Here is a 22,427-nt window from a genome sequence, read left to right on the forward strand (position 1 = left end):
TCCTTCTTGTCCAAGTGTGCCCATTCCCTGGGCAACCATATCAACCTAAGACCTAAGTATATATATACCTACATAATTGGCGCTGAAAACCCTTAACCCTAATTGTGGCGTGCGTCTTGATGTTGTTTCACAAAAGGAGGGACTTACAGTTTTAAACCGAAACCGAACGGCAGATATTTTTTATGAGGAGATTTTTCATGGTAGAATTACACTCGGAGGTTTGCCATTGCCTACCGAGGAGCGACCGCTATTAGAAAAAACTTTTCCTTCATTTTGGTGTTTCACTGAGATTCGAACCTACGTTCTCCTCCAATCAGCCAGCCCAGATGGGATATTCCCAGCTATGCTGTGGACCACTCGAGAAAGGACGATTCCGTGGCTAGAGGTATTTTCCAAAAAAAGCCTTATGCTAGGGCATATTCCAAAAAACTGGAGGAGGTTTAAAGTGATTTTTATCCCCAAAGCTGGTAGACGCAGACATGATGCAGCGAGAGATTTCAGACCCATCAGTTTATTCTCCTATATTCTTACAACTCTCGAGCGGTTGTTGGATGTATATATCAGAGAGAAGATGACAAACACATCAATTTCATCATCCCAATATGCCTTTCTCAAAGGAAAATCTACAGAGACAGCTCTTCATGAGGTTGTTAGTACGATTGAGAGGAGCATAGAATAGACACAATACTAACTAGTCGCCTTTCTCGACATAGAGAGGGGTTTTAACAATGTTAGCACAAGATCCATAATTGAGGCTCTTAATATGATAGGCACAGACATAGGTCTCAACGAATGGATAGAGAACAAGCTCAAAACTAGAATAATCATCAGTGAGGTAGGCAGCAGCACGGCAAAACGCTCTGTCAACAGGGGGACCCTTCAGGGAGAAGTGGTTACTAGTTACCAACAATATCCTTACCAAATTGAACCGAAAGGGAATTAAAGACGTGGCGTACGCGAAAGACATAGTGCTTATGCTTTGAGGAATGTTTCCAACCATAATCAGTAAGATTATAGAAGGAGCTCTGGGATTACTCAGCTATTGGCCCACAGACTGCGGTTTAAGTGTAAACTGAGCAAAACTGAACACTAAGAGAACCAACAGGCAAAATACCTAATCCCCAGACTCAGCTGGAAGTGAATATATCACTTTACACGCGTAAGAGAATGTTGGGTAAAAAATGGGGTCTCCGAGCAAAACTATCTAATTGGTCCTAAACAGCCGTTGTAAGGCCCATACTAAAATATGCGGCACTAGTCTGGTGGAATAGAAAAGAAATACCACCAAACCAAGTTGAACAAGATACAAAGAACAGCGTGTATCTTAACTACAAGAGCGTTTAGCACCAGTCCTACTAAAGCACTCAATGTACTAACTCATCTAATACCATTAGACTTACATATAAAAACAATCGCTACTTGCAGTACGGTGAGACTCAGAGCCATAGGAAGGTGGATAACAAGATCGTGCGGTCACAGCAAGATCCTTCTATAGGCACCTTCGCTGCCCGACCTTAACTTCAGGAAAGACTTTACGGTACGTTTTTCATTGAGAGCCGAATGGGGAAAATGGAAGGTGATTGGATGATACGATATTGAAATCTACACTGACGGGTCTTAGATGAACTGTGGTGTGGGAGCTAGATTCCGTTGGGAGCCGCTCAACCTACCTGAGTCAACTGACTTCCTGACTATGATAGCCTGTACCAGGCAGAACTATGTACTAGCGATAAGAGAAGCATGTAAATCACTAAAACTCTACAAGAAAGTTGGTGCGAGAGTAGCTATCTTTTCAGATACTCAATCAACTATCAAGGCCTTAGACTCCAACTCCATTTCAACTAAAATAGCTTAGTCATTGGATTGAAATTACTCTGATATGGGTTCCCAGTCATAGGAACATACGGGGTAATGAGATATCGGATGAGCTAGCAAGGAAAGGTTCGACACCAGACATAGCAGAGGCGGTGGCAGTCGCCACCCCACTCAACACAATAAAAGCAGCTATTGCTTACCACTATCATGTTTTAGCGTAAAGAAGGTGGAAGGAAATAACTACATGTATTGCAACAAAATACACATAGCCGTCATACAAAATCCAAGGGGCGAATTACCTGTTAGAATGGTCTTGACCAAACATTTCACGCATCACTGCAACTCTTACAGGTCATTGGGAGGTAGGGGATCATGCAGCTAGACTCAACCTCCCTTTCAATCCCATCTGCAGAAGCTGTTAATCGAAAGGGGTGAAGCAAAGTCTTTTCCACTATTTATGTGAATGTCCAGGACTAGCTAGGGTGCGACTTCGTTCTTTCGGTAAGCCTTTCTTATAGCAAATTATTGAGTCCTCAGACATCGAGATAAAGAATTTGCTGCTATACCTACGATACTTAGAGAAAAAAAACAGTACATCATCATACGAGAACAGTGGTAGTAAAACGGCGCTGGTTGCTAATTATGATTATTTCTGTAGAAATACTCAACCCCTTTAACAAAAAAAACAGCAATCCACAAAAGTACTCGTTATGTAAATTATATATTATATATACATATAAAATAAAGAAAAACATCTGAAAACATAAAATCAGTGAATATGTGATATATGCACCAGCTTGTTCAATAAGGTTTGTGTTTCGATAAGAAAGGGCATTGCTACTAGATAAAATTTTGTTTTTTTCTTTTGTTGGTACATTTTTCAGGCGAACGCATATGAATTTGCCTTTAAATCTGTCAATTCATTCTTCGATTACAGACCGTGTAGTACCGACGTGTCAAAGTATTTTCTATCATACAATGGAAAAAATTAAGTTTCGTGCGGTGATTGAATTTTTATTTTTTGAAAGCAACGGAAATTTATAAAAGAACGTTGAAAGTGTGTAAGGACTTTTCGCCATCAATCAGTACAAGAGGAAGATGGGTTGCTGAATTTAAACGTGGTCGAACAAACCTGGAAAACGATCCTCGTCAAAGACGTTCAAAACAGCAACAATCCCAGAAATCGTAGAAAAAATACAGGAATTAGTATTGGAAAATCGTGAAGTGACTGAAAGGAATTTAGTAGAAGCCTTAGGCATCTTATTGGCCAGTAAAGCAATATTTTGACTGAAGCATTGGGTTTCAGAAAGCTATGGGCACAATGGATGCCGCATTCATTAAGAATGGAACAAAAGCACATTCGCATGCGACTTTCTCAGTAACATTTAGGGAGTTTTCGAAAGGATAAAGTGGATTTCGTGGATTGATTCATCACTATAGATGAGACTTGGGTATATCACAATGATGCGAAGTCAAAACAAGTGGCAAAAGAGTGGTGTGAACCTGGCTCTTCGGCTCCGAAACGAGAAATCGGCCAAACTGATAAAACAATAAGTTCTGAGCATTATTGTAACCTTTTAGATCAACAACCACTTCAACAACATATTCATTATCGTTTTTTATTTAATATCTCAAACAGAAAAACACAACTTGGGTCCGTGCTGAAGTTTTTTCGTAAAAGCGTCGGAATAAAACATACCAATATTTCGGGCTGTGGAAGCTCGTAACAGATTAACACTTCCCACTGGAAGTATTATAGTTTTAAAATTTGTTTTTTGATGTAGCAGTAGCTTTAGTAAATGTTTTTCCCTATACTTCTTTTAACGCAAACTTTCCGTATTTCCGTTTTCTATAATTCTGAGCCACTTCATACGATAGCAGGGGCCTAATACTGTCTACTAACAAGCTAATCCCATGAATTTTCGGCAGAAACTCGCGTACAGCACACTCGGCGGGCGTTTCATTTCAGTCAAAGCGTATTTTCAAAAATCGCATGAAAGGACGGGATTTACTATAAATAGAGAAACACAGTACTGTTTCTGGAAATAAATTTACGAACGTTGCTTAAGCAGGAAAAGGCTGTCCGCTTTAATATGATACATACATATATGGTATGTATACGATATATGTTTTGAAAAGATGCCTGTAGTTGGACTACCCGGCACATATTAGCAAAACAACAGCAGATAAAGGGGATATTAAGAAACACAAAATAAAAGCTTGCAACAGTGCTTTTGCGTTGCTGCTTTGACGCCAACCGAAAGAGTGGGTGCGTTGCTTTTATTTGTGTTTAAGTGTGGATGCATGCGAGTCCGCGTATATTTGTACTTACATACATATACACACATATTAGCTTTACTTTTGTGAATATGTGCATGCTAAAAACAATTTGTACATGCCATGGCAACTACTATTGCTACTGCTATTAGTATTGCTGTTGTTATTGCTATAGTTGTTACTGTTGCTGTTTTTGAGACTTCCAGTGTTGCTGTATACTGATAGGCTAGTAGTACTAGTACGGTCAATGTTGTTTGTTTTTAGTTTTATTGTTTTTGCGTGTAAGAGTATGATTGCCATCTTGTCTGTCGCTAGCAGTTCCTGCTGCTTTTATTCGCTACATGGTTGCATGAAATTGTTGATTTCTGTGCGGACTAACTGTTGTGGTTGCAACCGCGGCTGAGATTAGGGTTACGTATAACTTTGTTTGCTCTCACTGTTACAACTATACTGTAGCAGTGCCGCTGCCGCTGCTGTTGCTGCTGCTTCTTGCAATATTGTGTTCTGTTGTGTTGCTAACTTGTGTAGTAAATGGTTGATCGCTTGATTGTTAACAACAACATCTACCAGTAAAAATTCAAAAATGAACGAAGTAGGAAGGCAAATTTTTGTTTTGCTCAATGAACACATGAAACAAGTGCAGTTAATTTGTTGACAACAAATAAATTACATATATATGAAATTACATCTGTATAAATAAAACCAGTACAACTGTAAATATATTTTATAATAATGCATTCATATGCAGTAAAATTTATATAAGTGCAATGAACATTACTGACTAAGCTTACAAAAAATCTCAAATTGGAGTGAAATGTACTATTTTAATATGTTTAATACATTTTATGCTGTTTTATGTATCTTATTTACATCAACGTGTCCTTTTTTTTTGTAGCAGAAAATGTGAAGTGTTTAAATGGTCCGAAAAGTAATTAAAGATATATACAAAGTGGATCAAAATTAATCACCCTATCGGAAGATTTATAACTTTTGTAAATGGCGTCGTAAGTCAATCATATATGCCACTTGTGTACTAGACAGCTGCAGTATACAAACAGACAAGCAGTGGAGCACGTAAAGGTCAAAAGGAAGATTCTGTCACTAAAAATTTTTTTTTTTTTATTTAAAAAAAAGTTATTGAAAAACAAAATTGGATGATTAATTTTGCACTACCTTGTATAAGAAAAAGCTTGTGTATATTTGCGTATGAAAAATGTATCCTATAAAATTATTTACAACCACTTATGTCTGATGAAATACAATTATTTATTTAAAAATTTGGTTGAATGAATGCATGACCAGACGAAATAAGTTTCCACTTATTTCCAATTCGGCTAATAAGTAAGCGCGCATATTATTTTCCAATATATGTATGTAGCTTCAGAGATATTGAAATTGCATTAGACACACTCTTATTGATTAAATATGAAATTCCGATAGGCGCATGCCTGCTTTCTGGTATCTATTGATATATTAAATAATACACACCTATTTCTACAAGGGATGAAATGGTGTTTATACATATGCATATTTATGTAGAAATATGCAAACAGTTTCAATGTACATGGAAGGATGTATGTCACGATTAAAATTTCAAACTTTAATAAATTGCTTGTCTTTTCATATTGTATAATTCGTATTATTATATATAAATTACTTATTATTCCTTCATATGTAGACGTATATATACGTATAAATACATGCAGCTTCAGTCAAAATAACATTAGTGTAGTGAGGAAACCAAAACGTCTAATACTCGAATAAGTAACATACATAAGCATGCAAACATATGCGTTTAATTTTATAAATTTTCAACAAGTTTAAATTACCTATTTATCAATGTTTATGAAATCATTCAGAAATTCTGCCATTTCACATGGTACAAAAAACCTCCATTCTTCTCTGTACTATTCTCCTGTTGTTTGAGTCTAAAGTAAGGGTAGTAACATTTATTCACGGTCGTATAGGAGCGTAATTTCGTGTATGATGCACTTTCTCTCAAAAAAAAAGTAAATAAAATATATTGCCAATAACGGTGATGCTATTTCTTTATAGCAGTATATACATATACATATGTATATGTTCGAAAGAGATATTGTCAACTGTTTGACTCGGCAATGCAGCGTCATTATCATATAATTTATTTTATACATTTTACAATTTATTTTCAACACCATAATTAAATTTACGGCGGCCGCCGGAGCCGAATGGGTTGGTGCGTGGCTACCATTCGGAATTCGGAGTCGGCTTGATACTGAAGGTCCCTTCATTTGGGGAACATCATCAAGACACACACCATAAATAGGAGGAGGAGCTCGGCCAAACACCCAATTATATACATTAATTTTAATTATATAATTAAAATTATATACATTTTGGATTTTTCAGGCCAAAAACATTGTTTATGATGAAAAGTGTACAGTATTGCTCCGATAATAGATGCCACTAAATACAACTTTCAAATTTGTAATAATTCCTTTCAAAATTTAATTATAGGGTTATCTAATAAGAGATGTTATTTTGATATTCAAAGGAAAATGCTATTTTTTAATATATATGATCGGATGTTTATTTCATTATAAAGAGGAAGGTATGCCGTTAATAGTGGAAAATAGCATGAGGCAAATGACGACCACGGCCACGCTTACAGGACAATATCCTTTTCATGAAATTTTCCATAACCGAATTGCAAAGTGCCTTCCCTTCGACATCCTCACAAATTCCATCTTTGAGGTCATGAATCGACCCTGGGATGTTGGCGTAGATCTTCTTTATCACGTGGTCCCAAAGAAAAACGTCACAAAGTGTTAAATCACAAGATCTCAGTGGCCAATTGTGATCACCTCTTCGCGATATAACATGTTCCGGAAACTTTCCCCGTAAAAGATCAATGGTTTCGTGGCGCCGTCTTGTTGAAAATATATGTTGTCCAGATCAATCCCATCCAATTCCGGCCATAAAAAATCATTAATCATCTCCCGACAGCGCAATCCATTCACCAATAACACTTGCTATTGGAAAACCCTTTTTAAAAAGTAGTTTTGACACCTGGTAACTACCACCTTCTATATGTAGGTATTATAACAAAATTGTAGAACCGCCGCGATATATGATAAAAAAATCATATATTGTTACTTTGCCAATTCGTTTGAACACTTTTAGTTTGAGAACAGAATTTGATCACACTTTTACTTAAATTATTATTATGAAATGGCTATTTGTGCACTGCGACCTAAAGTGACTAAGTCTTAAAACTTCTGTCTTAATTTCTGCCAGGAATTTAATCTACGTTGTGCCACGGCTGGGCAGTCGCATAGAACATGAGTCTACAACAATCATTTTCTGCCACACCAATTTTTTCATGTGATAATTGAGCTTACAATGTCCTTTTAGTAGTTCAGTGTTGAGTTTTTGTCTTTTCTGCTGATGTTTAAACGTCTTTTAAACGGTTTGGATCAATGAGTATTTTCGATTGCCGACTGCCCGTTTGGGCTCTCCAGTATTTGATTAAGCCTTGCTGTTTCCCCTCACGTAAAAAGGCACTTTAGATGTTTATTTATTTATTTGTTTATCAAACACACAACCAAAAAATTATTTCACAGTGTTCCATTCCCTTCGTGCCCATCATGTTCCGATACCTACATAAGAGTAACAAAGTTTCGTAATGATAGAGTTTGGAGAGTTTTAAAACATTCCTATCTTGATTGAAATTAGAAGCTATCTAGCGATTTTAGAGCTGCTTGACTTGCAGAGAGAATGTTGATATATATACCACGCGTGCCTCTACCAAGACACTCCCTGGTACATAGCTCTAAGGCGTGGACTTCCGCCTGGAAAATGGAAGTTATTTTCCCATTGCAATCGCCTTCTTGAAATTTGGTCCGATAATTCCAACTCCGGCACTGCCGTCTTCCATTTTGGACTCATCAGTAAACAACATCTATGCGCCCTGTTTTAAAGATATTTCATTGTTTCTTCACACTGAGCGATCACTGATGACCACCTTGAAATTCTTGGACAATTATAGTTTTCTTTCCATCTTGTCACAGACCGTCAGGTACGGGGGGTTCAGGATGGAACTCAGAATTCTTACATGACCTATAAGATTGCCCTCTTTAAGGTGAAATAGATTAGGAAGTCTAAGGACTGCACTCGCTGTAGACCATTTGGCTACAAGGTGGAGTGGAATGAGTCCAGTGACCATTCCTAAAGCCGTTGTAGAGCAAGTTTCCATTGCTTCCATTACTCTCAGAGAGGTTATTATATATAACTTGTTGAGTGTCATATGAGTCTTAATTTGGTCTAATTTTGGTCACCATATTAAAGAGGCGTATTTGATCATTGGCTCTAATATTGTCTTATAAGACCATGCCATCATCTTTAACTAGGGACCCCATGTTTTACCATAAAGCCTTTGGCAAGTGTATATTGCTCTCAAAGCTTTATTTGTGATGTGCAATAAATTACTTTTCCAGGTCAAGGTTTCATCAAGTTTGTAGAAGCTAGTCGATGACCAATAGCCAAAGGAGCGGTGATAAAGCACCTCCTTGAGGGCATTTTTGGTTAACCTGACACATAATCTTTTCGGCTCATTTTCAAAGATTATTGTCCTGTTCTTCAGTATGTTGACAACCCATGCTATGATTAGTCCATCTGCTTCCTTCTTAACCATCCCTTCCTCAATAGAGCTGAAAGAAGCGGTATCAAAAGACCCCTTAATGTCAACCGATGTACAGAGGGCAATTTCTTTACCAGCCAACGCCTTTTCGATCTTAGTCGTAAGGCTATGTATAGCAGTCTCAGTCGACTTTCCTGACTGGTAAGCGCATTCTTAAACATGCAGAAGCGAATCCTTAAGATAAGCGTCTCTAATGTGTTGATCAAATCTTTTTTCCATGGCTTTGAGTAGCAAAGAAGTTAAGCTTATGGGTCGAAAGGCTCTTAGGGTGTGGCTCGCCTTTTTGCCAGGTTCCAGAGTGATAGCTACCCTAGCTTTACTCCAATTTTCAGGCACTATGCGCGATTCCAGGCTTATCCTGAAAATATATGTTAAGACCGGTGCTAATTAATTCGCATACGGCTGTATATTATAAACACCTGGGGATTTAAATGGACTAAAAGTGGAGATCGTCCATTTAGTTTTGTTCACTGTAAAGGGCATTAATAACCGAATGTCCCCGGTGTCTTCACTGTCCTCAACTACGCTGATACAGTCCAGCAAAAGCTGTCTCGTTTCCTCCAGACTCTCCGTCCGCCATCTTGAGAGTAGAAAAGCCATTTAAGTGGTATTTATTGAGTGACTTTTTTAGTCTTGTAACCGCTGTATGATATTCAATCTCCGCACAGTGCTTCCTCCAAAATTCTCTCTCTGATTTTCTCAGCTCCTTATTGTACGCCATTAAGGCACTTCTATAGGAGTCCCACTCTCCAGTCGACATGGTGCTATTGAAAAGATGACGGGCTTTCGTCTGAAGAACTTTCAACTCTTTACTCCACCAAGGCGCATTCCTGGCACGCTTAATTTCCAACTTTTCCAGTTTGTTGACTTCAAGATTAAGTTGCTGAGTAACTCTTCTACTCAGAACCCCAAATATTTTGTTCCAAGTAGAATTGTCTCCGATCAGTCTTCCTGATATTTCTAATCTGAAAGATATCTTCAACTTTCCCTATTAGATCGAATCGAATATACCGATGGTCCTTCAATTTGAAATGCTATTTGATATAGAAGCGCTACATTATTACATTTATAAAAGTTGACTCATCGCCTCTATTTGCTGCCATTATATTATTAGTAGTACTAAAATCAAGAAGTGACTCACCGCGTATAAACAGCATAGGAAGATATAGTGAGGCCAGAACAGTCGCTCCTCTTCCTCGGGCACTGTGGACTTCTGCCTGTACTGCCAACAGATCACGTTGTATGAGCTCTGGAATTTGAAGAAATTGAATATGTTTTACGATCAATATTGCCGTTCTGGGCCGATCAATATTGGTATCATAAATCAACTTACAACCTTTGGTTTGCAAACCTTTGATGCTTCCATATGAGACCCATGGTTCCTAAATGGCCACAAAGTTCGGATACGTTTCTGCACCATGGCACCCAGCCTGATTTAGGCTCCTTCTGCCCGGTAGAGATTTATTTGGAGACAGCGAAACTGCCTGCAAGGTTTGTATTGTTTGTGGGGTGGAGCCTGGGACATTATTTTCAAGACTGGCACTTCCGAACCTTACCACCCTTTTTGCGCCGTATTGCTTCCGCAGCCTCCGGGTGTTCGTTTTTTCAATTTTTTAGTGGACCAGGAAAAGCGGACGGTTTCTTGGCACTGGTATTACCACTTCTCGCCCTTGGCTTGGGCCCCGTTTTTCGTTTCCGGAGGCTCAACTGAGCTCAAGCCGCGGCGGATGTTAATGGCTGATCATCCGGCACCTTTGCCGCACTGTCAGCATATTTTAGCCTAGGTCTGCGCAGGACACTGCCAAAGCCGTGAAATACCTTGTTGCCTTGCTTTTCGACTTTTTCAGCCGAACTAGCGTCCAGAGCAATTTCGAGTTCCACCAGTTCACCTTTTAGAAGGCAGTGGAGTACTCGACATTCATTGACACAAAATTCCGATTTCAAGACTCTATTTGTCCCAAAATTCGCACGTTAGACCAGCTGAACTTGAGAATTAGCCAACAAGGATTGTAGTCCTTGGCACTTCTGTCTCATCTACAACCTTCAGATTGGCTCCTTCCCATGTTTTTCGAGTTGGTGTAGATTCCGTAGCCAAAAAATTCAGAACTAAACTAGCCATCCAGGCTTGAAATTGTAGTCTGAAAATGGCTACAGAATGTATTTTTGTACCTTGCAGATTTCCTCCGTAGACCAAATGCCCTCCGGAAAATCATGTGATCTAATCCCGACTTTCTTGGATGCGACGATCTTTCTCAAAATAGGCCCTGAACAAGATACTTCCGACGAAGCACCTTGTGAAGCCAGCGATGGTTGTTTGCAGTCCGTTTTTTTGTTTTAAAGGTGGAGGAAAAATCAGCCCCAGGGAGTTTCTCTTCTCCCTCGCCCGGCTATCGGCAACCCAAAAACAACAGAGACATGACGGTGCTGAGAAAGGGTCACTGGTCCCACTGGTAGCCGCACTACACTGAAGGGCTGACAAATTTGCTGGCGTCAATACGACTGCTAGCTAGCCTAAGGACTTACCCGGAATCGTAGGAAGACTACTCAGCATGTGCGTTGTAGGTAGTTCTTAGTTTGTGTGCTGGTCCATGACAGTGTTTTTCATGCCCCAATTGCCAGCCCAAATGGGAATGAGTTTTCTGAATAAGGTGTGGGTCCATATATATTAAAATTCTTATTTTAGTATAAATATATACATTTCTATCCAGAAAGCTTTATTCTCCAGGTGGCACTGGCGTCGAAATATTTATAGAAATCCTATGGTTATATAATTGGACACACCAAGTGAAGCCAAGTCCTTCTCCACCTGATCTTTCCAACGCAGAGGAGGCCTTCCTCTTCCTCTGCTACCACCAGCTTGTACCGCATCTAATACTTTCAAAGCCAGAGCGTTTGTATCCATACGGACGACATGGCACAGCCAACGTAGCCGCTGGATCTTCTTTCGCTGCCCGATGTCTATGTCGTCGTAAAGCTCATACAGCTCATCGTTCCATCGTCTGCGATATTCACCGTTGCCAACGTGCAAAGGTCCAAAAACCTTCCTCAGGAGCTTTCTCTCAAACACTCCAAGCGTCGCTTCATCGGATGTTGTCATCGTCCAAGCTTCTGCGCCATACGTTAGGACGGGCATGATGAGAGTCTTGTAGAGTTTTGTTCATCGAGAGAGGATTTTATTGCTCAGTTGCCTACTTAGTCCAAAGTAGCACTTGTTGGCAAGAGAGATTCTACGTTGGATTTCAAGGCTGACATTGTTATCGGTGTTAATGCTGGTTTCTAAATACACGAAGTCTTTTACAACCTCAAAATTATAACTGTCAACAGTGACGTGGGTGCCGATATGCTAGTGCGCCGACTGTTTTTTTTGAAGACAGGAGATACTTCGTTTTGTCCTCGTTTACCAGCAAAACCATTCGCTTTGCCTCTTTATCCAGTTTGGAGAAGGCAGAACTAACAGCGCGGTTGTTAGGACCGATGATATCTATATCAGCAGCATACGCCAACAATTGTGCGCTCTTATAAAATATTGTGCCTGAGCGATTAAGTTCTGCGGCTCTTACGATGCTCTCCAACATCAGGTTGAAGAAGTCACACGACAGCGAGTCACCCTGCCTGAAACCTCGTTTGGTATCAAACGGCTCGGAGAGGTCCTTCCCAATTCTGGCGGCGCTGCTGGTGTTGAGCAATGTCATCTTGCATTGCCGTATTAGTTTTGTGGGGATACCAAACTCAGACATCGCGGCAAACAAGTAACTCCTTTCCGTACTGTCGAATACAGCTTTGAAATCGACGAAAAGATGGTGTGTGTCGATTCTCGTTTCGTGGGTCTTTTCCAAGATTTAGCGTATTGTAAATATTTGGTCGATGGTAGACTTTCCAGGTCTAAAGCAACACTGATAAGGTGCAACCAGTTGGTTGACGGTGGGCTTCAGCCTTTCACACAATACGCTCGCTAGAACCTTATAGGCGATATTTAGAAGACTAATCCCGCGGTAATTGGCACAAATTGCAGGATCCCCCTTCTTATGGATTGGGCAGAGCACACTTAAATTCCAATCGGCAGGCATGCTTTCATCCGACCATATTTTGCATAGGAGCTGATGCATGCACCTTGCCAGCTCCTCGCCGCTATGCTTGAATAGCTCAGTCGGCAGTCTGTCGGTGCCTGCGGCTTTATTGTTCTTTATCCGCGTTATTGCTATTCCCACCTCGTCATGATCGGGTAGCGGAACGACAATTCCGTCTTCAACGATTGGGGTATCGGGATTTTCACATTCTCTATGACATGCGCAGCTGTCACTGTTTAACAGGTTCGAGAAGTGTTCCCTCCATAATTTAAGAATGCTCTGGATGTCGGTCACCAGATCGCCGTTTTTGTTCTTACAGGAAAACGCCCCGATCTTAAAACCTTCTGTAAGCCTCCGAATTTTCTGATAGAATGTTCGGGTGTTGTTCCTATTGGCCAGCAGTTCAAGCTCTTCGCCCTCACGTATTTCGGCCTCTCGTTTCTTCTTTCGAATAATACGTCTCTCTTCCTTTCTTAGCTCTCTGTAGCGATCCCAGATGGCTCGCGTTGCGCCCGATCGCAGCGTGGCTCTATAGGCGGCATCTTTTCTTGTTACAGCAGCATTATATTCCTCGTCGCACCAACTTTATTTTCGGGCCCGCCGGAATCCGATTTATTCTTCGACGGTGGTACGTAGAGAACGAGAAATGTTGCTCCATTGGTGGCGAATCTTCTGGCTGTCTGTTGTGAGTACAGCTTTTCGATGGTGAACATTCTTTGCGTAGTTAGATGTACGCATTTCGCTGCATAGAGGCGTGTGCGTAGTTTGGCTGCAAGAAGGTAATGATCCGAGTCGATGTTGGGTCCTCGAATCGTACATACATATAAAACACTAGAAGCGTGTCTACCATCTATCATAACATGATCGATCTGGTTTCGCGTTTTTCGATCAGGAGACAGCCAGGTAGCTTGGTGTATCTTTTTATGCTGGAATCTGGTGCTGCAGACTATCATGTTTCGGGCCCCGGCGAAGTCGATCAGCCTCTGTCCGTTACCGGATGTTTCGTTGTGCAGGCTGAATTTTCCGACTGTGGGACCAAAAATTCCCTCCTTACCCACCCTGGCGATGAAGTCGCCAAGCACGATATTTATGTCGTGGCGAGGGCAGCGCTCATAGGAACTTTTCAAGCGCTCATAGAAGGAATCTTTAGGGGGGGATGTTTAAGTGGCGGGTCTCAAACCCAGCGCACAACCAGCTATCCTGGAATGTTTCGCCTTCTCACTTTAGCTCAGTCCCGAACGGGTGTTCGGAAGCTAACCAGAGGATACGTGGACTAATCCCGGACGTTGTGAGCTGCTTGAACCATATGCAGAAGAATCGTCCTGGCCACTCCCAAGTGAATGGCAGTCAGTAACTTTCCCCACTTGCGTGGACTTGTACACATGGAACCATGAAAACGTCCTTAGCGCACCATAATTCGGACAAAAATTAATAAATTTCAATGAAATATATTACTTTTTGTCTAATGTAGTTTGGTACTGAAAATGGAATTAAAAACAGCAAATTATTCATATGTGGTAGAAATAATGAGCCTAAAGAAATATATACATACATATGTATGACGTAACTAAAGTTTTGGAAATTGATGACGATTTAATAAAACTTGCCTGAGCTTGGTACATGTATTGCTTGCCACTTTATTTATATTCGACATAAATATTACTGAAATCGGATGAGACTCTCTCCCTCTCTCTCTTTATCTTAGCTTCAGAGTCTATGGTAGCTTCATTAGCAATCCTCCTCCAATTCAGTCTCTCTCTTGCCTCATTTCTCCAATTACAAACGTCCATCGCTTTTACGTCTGTTTCTACGTTATCAAGCCATCTCTTTCTTGGTCGGCCTCTCTTTCTTCCTCCAATTGGACGCAAAGTAAACACCCTTTTTTGGATTCTTTCGTTGGACATTCTTATGATGTGGCCAATCCGCTGCGCTTTAATAAAACGTACTACATTCGAATGAACTACTTTCTTATATGTTCAGTCAAAACTTTTGTCCGTCCGTCTGATGTTTTAACATAAATTTATGATTACAACATTTTAAAGACGTCCGTTGCTGTCCATGGTCGCGCGTTCAACTTGATTGCCTCAACTATTAATGGTATTTTCCTTGTGATTAGGCGAATAAAATTATAGTCCTCGTACTCTTGTTCAAATTTTCCTGCTGCGAAGTTTGAACTCACTGAAATTGTGTTAATGGTACGGGTTTTGAAGTTATTTTCTTCGAACGCAACTTATAAATGGAAATTTCAACCGGAAGTATGTACTGTAGTGGATCTTCTTCTGTCTTTGATTTCTATACAAACTAACGCTTTATAAATTAAAAGTTTTATTACAAATTGGTACTTAAAAAGTTTTTTCGGTGATACACTTTTTCTGAACGCTGCGACAACACTGTCGATACATTCAATAGAGCATGAAATATGGCACCTTAAAAATATCTAGAAAAATACAAGTTAACACATGAAGCCCGTCGCCACCGTGACACCACAGGGCAGACGATGGCTAAGAAATTCTTCCAGAGTGTAAGCGCGTGAAATGCTCGAGCTAGGGTGTTCCCACGCCAAATAAGTGGACATATTAAACCCCTCGCCACAGAGGAGACTTTGGCGTAGCAATTCTGCCTGTGTGCAAGCGCGTGAACTGATCGCGTCAGCGTATTCCGACGCCATATAAATCCAAGCTTACCGGCGAATGCTACAGCAACTGCGTCAGCGCGAACTGCATCAACAACAGCAACAAGGATCATATAATGCTTAAAACCAATAACTTACATTCAGAACTTTTTACTTCATCTAATAAACAAAACGACACTCCTATGGAAAATAACTACAGTTCAAATTAAATCTAACAGTGCTCGAAACCACCATTGATTTAATAGCTACATAAAGAGTCTTCTTCACGAGCGCAACAAAGCGTATCGTAAGCTGTGCAAGTGGTAACCATCTATAGAATATTTAATTTAAAAATCACAAATATTAAAATTACAATATTACCAAACCATTCATTCGTTGTGTTTTACACCACACGAAAAAAAAAGCCAAGATGATTATGTAGATATCGTCATAATCACCTTGGCCTTATATTTTTTTCTAAAGCAATAATAAAAAAAGTCCAATATCATTTATTTCATTACATGTTTAAAACGGTTACCTCATAACGGAAATTATTCCGCATTTATTGCTAGTATTTTTTTTAACACCCAAATTCTTCTTCTATGCAAAATGAAATAATTATAAGACCAAAAGCGTTTGCTTTTAATTAAAAAAATTTCCAATGTAATTTATTTAGTTAAAATTATTATATTGTATTATATGTAAGTGCTTTTCATCGCTTTATCTCGTTATAATATTTATGTGGTAGTTTTGGTTTAGAGACAAGAAATATGCCGCGCGGAAGAGCTTTGCCTGAATTTAAAGATAGAGAGAGAGTGACCTTACAATGAGAGAGATTGCGTCAAGATTATAAAGAACAAAACTAGGGTTTTGCATTACTTCAAGTGAATTGTAGTCTATAATAAGTAAAACGAGAACCTAAACCTAAAGTTAACAAAAGCAAAACGCCTATGTATATGATTCATATCCACAAAAATGAATAGTGTCAAGTATATAGAACTTCTAGACGTGCTTTGTTAATCCTTTTTTTAATCATCATTTCGATGAGGAATAGATTTTCCAGCATGCCATTCATGCTTCCAAAGCAACAAAAGAGTTGTTGTCAGCGAAAAAATACCTATTTCTAAATAGCCTGACTGCATTCTTGACCCTAACCCAATCGAAAATGTATGGGCAATACTTTCTCAAAATGGAAGACAGTGTGATAGTGCTAAAACCCTTAGAAGTGCCATTATTGTCGGATGGTCAAAATTGATCAAAATATTATAAACAACTTAATCAAATAGATTTCTCGACGACTTCAACAAGTTATAATCAAAGGAGGCTCCAACACAAATTACTAAGCTCCAAATTATAAACTAGACTCAAGAATTCTATTTGTTTTTTTGAATTATAATAACATTGGTCTTATACTTTTTTCGTTCTGTAGATTTTACTTTTCTTACTAATTAATTTGAGTTTTGCGAATTGTCAAACATTTATCATTAAAAGTTTAAATATTAATAACATAAATTGTTGGCCCTAAACTGGTAATAAAAATATAATATAAGAAATGGAATTGGTCTTATAATTTTTTCGTGAGATGGTTTTTTATAGAGATGACGGCAACCGGCTGTCAAAATTGTCGAAAAATTAAGTAATCTTAAGTAGACGCCACCTTTAGTATTATGTACACCGTGTATCTACGGCGTCAACATTTTGAGAGTAACTCCGGCTGACGCGTCATCGGGCATTCGACCGCTCATTTGATACGTATTCCATCATTCGTTCAATCAGTCGTTGCTCAGACCATAGATGATGAGATGCGAAACTCTTTTTCTCGTGAAAGCGCTGAAAAATGAGCATTTTTATAACATTCGTCAGTAATGCCAACCGGAAGAAACACTGAATGGGTATTTTTTAAACAAAAATTGGAAATTTTTAGTTTCCACACCGCCATTGAAGTTAGTATTTACTGCGCGGTTGCCCAGTAGCCTTATATCTCCCATATACACTTACATATAATAAAAATAAGCAGAATCAGCATAAAAAACATAAATAAGCGAAAACAATCAAAATTTATATTTAAATGAAATTATTCAAAATTAAAATACAAAGGTAATAAAGATAAAACAAAACACACAATTTAAATACAGTGAAAAAACTTTTTACAAACATCTAACACAAGACCAAAAATACTATGTACAAACCCGCTAACAAAACAGGAAATGCAAACATACTGGCAAGATATCTGGTCACATTCCACACAACACAACAACAATAGCACCTGGATAAAACAAGAAGAACAAACATATCAAAACCTTATACAACAGGAAAATATTACAATAACCCTTTCAGAATTGGAACAACCCCTCAGAAACACCCATAACTGTAAATTCCCAGAGATTAACCACATACATAACTTTTGGTATAAGTCAATAACATCTTTACACTGCAAACTTCTCACACTTATTAACAGCACACTGCAAAATTCATTACACCTTCCATCATTTCTCACACAAAGCATATCGTTCATTAAATCTAAAAACAGCCAAACCGATAACCCAGCAAACTACAGACCAGTAACATGTCTCCCTACTCTCTACAAAATCATAACATCACTCATATCACACAAAATATACATACACCTCATAGACAATAACATACTAACAAATGAACAAAAAGTTTTCGGAAAATATAGCCAAGGATGCAAAGAACAGCTCATAATAGTTCAAATCATCACACAGCAAGCAATAAAAGATCAAAGAAATCTCCACACATGCTATATAGATTACAAAAAAGCATTTGATAAAATACCGCACAGCTGGCTAATAAAAGTCTAAAAATATACAAAATACAACCCAGTTACTTACTTTTTCTTCAAAAAAATATGGCAAACTGGGTAATCAACATTTACCTCCAAACTCACTTAGAAAATATCATCACATATAATATAGCAATAAACACGGGAATCTTTCAGGAAGATTCCCTAAGTGCGTTATGGTTCTGCATATGTTTGAATCCTCAATACAATAGAAATACTAAATAACGAAATATTACAAAACATGGAAGAAAAAGAACATTACAAATACCTAGGTTTTCATCAAAGCATCAAAATAGACCACACCACAATCAAAAAAGAAATCACAAATGCATATCTAACACGGCTTAAGTAAATCACAAAGACCTTTTTAATACGTATGCTGTACCACTACTAACATACTCATTTGGCATCATCAAATGGAGTGACACAGATATAGAAAATCTAAAAATAGCCACAAGAACAAAGCTTACAAAATATCAAAAACACCACCCACATGCATGCAAAGAAGAAATAACAATACCCCGAAGAGAAGGAGGGAGGGGGCTAATAGATATCCAGCAGTTACATATCAACCAATTACTAAATCTCAGAACATATTTTTACTCACAAACCACAACCCTTCACACAGCAATAACCCAGGCAGACCATAACCTAACTCCTCTTAATCTACATCATCGCAACCACATCAGATGTACACCGACCATAGAAGAAATTAAAGAAATATGGAAACAAAAACAACTCCATGGGAAACACCCACACATAATTGAGGTTGCCCAATAATTGAAAACGATACATACAAAATCTACTGGGATAGATCGATTTAGTCTGATAAAACATTAGCATGCAATAGACCAGATATTACAATAATCAATAAAAAAGACAATACCACCCAATTGCTTGAAATAAGCGTACCAAATGATACCAACATACACAGCACATACATTGAAAAAATAGAAAAATACGCAGATTTAGCAGAGCAAATAAAACAATATGGAAACAAAACGAAGTGAGTATCATACCACTCATAATCTCAAATACGGGAATACTGCATAAAACTTTTATAGAATATTTAAAATTAATAAGGTTAGGTTAGGTTATGGTGGTAGTCGGTCTGCACGACCAACTCACTTAGACCTTACCGGTCCGTTGTGATACCACTTTGCTACACGGGAACCTCATTTATCTTCCTTCGTGGAACCATTTCGTGGCTCTTATGAAGCGTAGTATTGATGCCAACCCCACGCCAGATAGTTCTGTAAGAGAATTAAAAAAGTATTTACCTAGACAACCTGCTCTGATTTTAGCTAGGGCTGGACAATTGCAAAGGAAGTGCTCAACTGTTTCTTCCTCTTCCTCATCTCTGCAACTTCTGCAATATTCAATTCAATAAAATTAATATCCATTGACAAAAAAATTCACGCTAATATTCAAAAAGCAGTGATAATAAAAACATGCAATATAGTTAGGTCCTTTTTAAACACGTAGTAATAAAAAACGAAAACACTTTGACATAAATAACAATAAAATAATACAAAATATAATACAAAAGACAAATACTTAGTACCGACACGACTTGCATCCCGAATGTGTGAAAATTGACTCCGCCTCGCACGGTATGCGGGGTGGCGTGGGAATAATAACAATAATAATAATAATAATAAAGTAATGAACACGAAAAACATAAGTATAAACAAATACAGAAAATATTGCAATTTTTATAACATAACAAATAGCCCATGGTGTTTAGGTTAAATGCTGACAGCAAAATAAACGTTTTTTCGTTTGCATCCATTCGGACAACATGAGCTCCCTCGCTGGACCTTTATTTACTGTTCTATGTCTATGTAAAGCTCATTCAGCTGATTGCTCCGTTGCCTTCGATACTCGCCATCGTCAACAGGCAAAGGTCAAAAATCTTCTTCAAAAATACTCCAAAGACGCCTCATCAGATGTTGATATCGCTCAAGCTTTTGCACCTTGTAATGGGACGGGCATAATGAGAGGCTTATAAAGTAGTATATGTGTTCATTCAGAGGATTTTAATACTCGATTGACTTCCCAGTCCTACTCACTCATACACTTGCAGGCCAGAGATATTCTCCATTGCATTTCAAGATTGGCATTATTATCGATTCAGTCTTACATCAAAATCATAGCTGTCAACAGTGGCGTAAGTGCCGAAACGCGACTGCACGACGGTTTGTTTGATGACAGCAGACCTTGCCAATGTTGACGGCGTTGCTGGTATTGATCAAAGTCATCTTGCACAGCCGTATTAGTTTTGTGAGGGTACTAAACTCAGATATCGCGACATATAGGTAACTCCTTTTGATGCTTCCGAATGCCAGTTTAAAATCGACAAAAATATGGTGTGTATCGATTCTCCTTTCATGGGCCTTTTTCAACACTTGGCAAATTGTAGATTTTCCAGGTGTAAAACCACACTGATAAAATCCAATCACTTGATTGATGGTGGGCTTCAGTCTTTCGCACAATACGGATGAATCCTGCGGTAATTAGATTGCAAGATCACTCTTCTTATGGATTAGGCAGAGCAGACTTACATTTCAATCAACTGTTACGTTGACTATATCTGACCATATTTTGCATAGGAGCTGATGCATGCATCTTACCAGCTTCCCTTCGCTCCTCGTCATGGTCGGGTAGTGAAATGACAGTTCCATCGTCAACGACTGGGGGATCGGGATTTCCATATTGTGTGTGATATTTACAGTTGTCACTATTCAGCAAGTTTGCGAAGTCCTACCTCCATAATTTAAGTATGCTCTGTGCGTCAGTTACCAGATCGCCCTTTTTGTTCTTACAGGAAAACGCCCCGGTCTTGAATCCTTCTTTAAATCGCCGAACTTTCTGGTAGAACTTTTGGACTTTTTTCCCGTCGATCAGTACGCCTTTCCCACTTTCGTATTTTCGCCTCTCGTTTCTTTTTGCTGAAAATAAATTTATTTTCCTTTCTCAACTCATGGTAGCGATTCCACATAGCTCACATTGCGTCCGATGCCTTGTTGCTCTACAGGTAGCGAGTTTTTTTCCGCGGCAGCGTGACACTCCTCGTCATTCGAACTAATCTTTCGGGCTCTTCGAAATCCGATTTCTTCTTCGACAGCGTTACGCAGAGAACGAAAAATGTGCCTTCATCGCGCTTTCATGTCGGCTCTTTCAGAGCAAGAGTGAGATATCAGTAACCTTAAATATTAAAATTTGATTTGTCAGGATATCTAAATAAAGTTATACCTAAATCTAAATATACCGGGTGTTTGTGAAGCTGCATGAGAACTATCGATATCGATAACTTTGAATAGATAGCTGAGAATGCCACACTGTGTTGATATTTCTGTTCAGTAAGGTTTGGTAAGTAACGCCAAAAAAATGCCTCCAAATTGTGGAAATTTCCTTTCAAAAAAATAAATCTGTTCGCGAAGTTCGTAGACCACTGGCGGCATGATCGGTCCTAATTTCTTTCGAAATGAAAAAGGAGCTGCCGTTACGATGCATGACAAGCGCTATAGAGCGATGCTGATTGGATTTTTGTTTCCAAAAATTAACCGGCTAAACATCGACGACATTTGGTTTCAACAAGACGGTGCAACTTGCCATACAGAACGCTTACAATTGATTGATTGCAATATTCAAGCCACCACTTTTTCATAGCAAAAAGTAGTCAAAAATTGGAGTGATCTAAGGGACCATGCAATTCGTAGTCGCGGCAAACATGTTAAAAAAATAAATGCTGTGGAGATCTGGCAACGCAGTTGGCTCTGGGAAAAACGCGGTTGGCTCTGACAGCAACGGGAGCAAGGCAGTTAAACAGAATTTGTAGGATATAAACATAAGTATGTTCTCCCCGAGGATTTACTTGTACATTCATAAATTGGTTGTCAAATAAATATTTACAGTGTAAGTGTGAGTCGTTACATTGGCGACGGGATAAATTTGGGAAACAAATAATAATAAAAACAGCATATATACGTATATCAAAAAAAAAAAAGAAAAGAGCAACTGGCATACAAAAAATATGCCAGCAAGCACCACAGTTGACATAAAATACGCAGATAACCAAAGCAACTGGCAAATAGAGAGATATGCGGGCGAGCAACACAAATGGCATGAAAATTAAACGCCAACAACCAAAGCAACTGGCATGTGGAAATATGC

At 38.8% G+C, this 22,427-nt stretch overlaps 1 protein-coding gene and 1 long non-coding RNA gene across 9 annotated transcripts in view; one reads left to right on the top strand and one right to left on the bottom strand.

Moving 5' to 3' along the window:
- Positions 1 to 4,515: 4,515 nt before the first annotated feature.
- LOC129251258 (myb-like protein AA) overlaps positions 4,516 to 22,427 on the top strand; it is a 78,838-nt gene continuing 60,926 nt past the window's right edge. The window contains exons 1-2 of one of the 8 annotated variants that reach the window (XM_054890618.1): positions 4,516 to 4,805; positions 4,988 to 5,172. Coding sequence is in view for 4 of the 8 variants with exons in the window: in XM_054890614.1 (XP_054746589.1) it covers positions 4,938 to 5,020 (83 nt within the window). In the remaining 4 variants the exon portion in view is untranslated. The other 7 variants (XM_054890616.1, XM_054890622.1, XM_054890619.1 and 4 more) reach the window with 7 other exon arrangements.
- LOC129251259 (uncharacterized) lies at positions 19,730 to 21,462 on the bottom strand. Its single transcript, XR_008582944.1, has 3 exons — positions 21,260 to 21,462; positions 20,816 to 21,202; positions 19,730 to 20,758 (listed from the first exon to the last, which is right to left on the bottom strand). It is a non-coding gene; the product is annotated as an uncharacterized LOC129251259 (long non-coding RNA).

Source organism: Anastrepha obliqua, unplaced genomic scaffold, assembly GCF_027943255.1.
Source record: "Anastrepha obliqua isolate idAnaObli1 unplaced genomic scaffold, idAnaObli1_1.0 ptg000012l, whole genome shotgun sequence".
Taxonomy (NCBI): Eukaryota; Metazoa; Arthropoda; class Insecta; order Diptera; family Tephritidae; genus Anastrepha; species Anastrepha obliqua.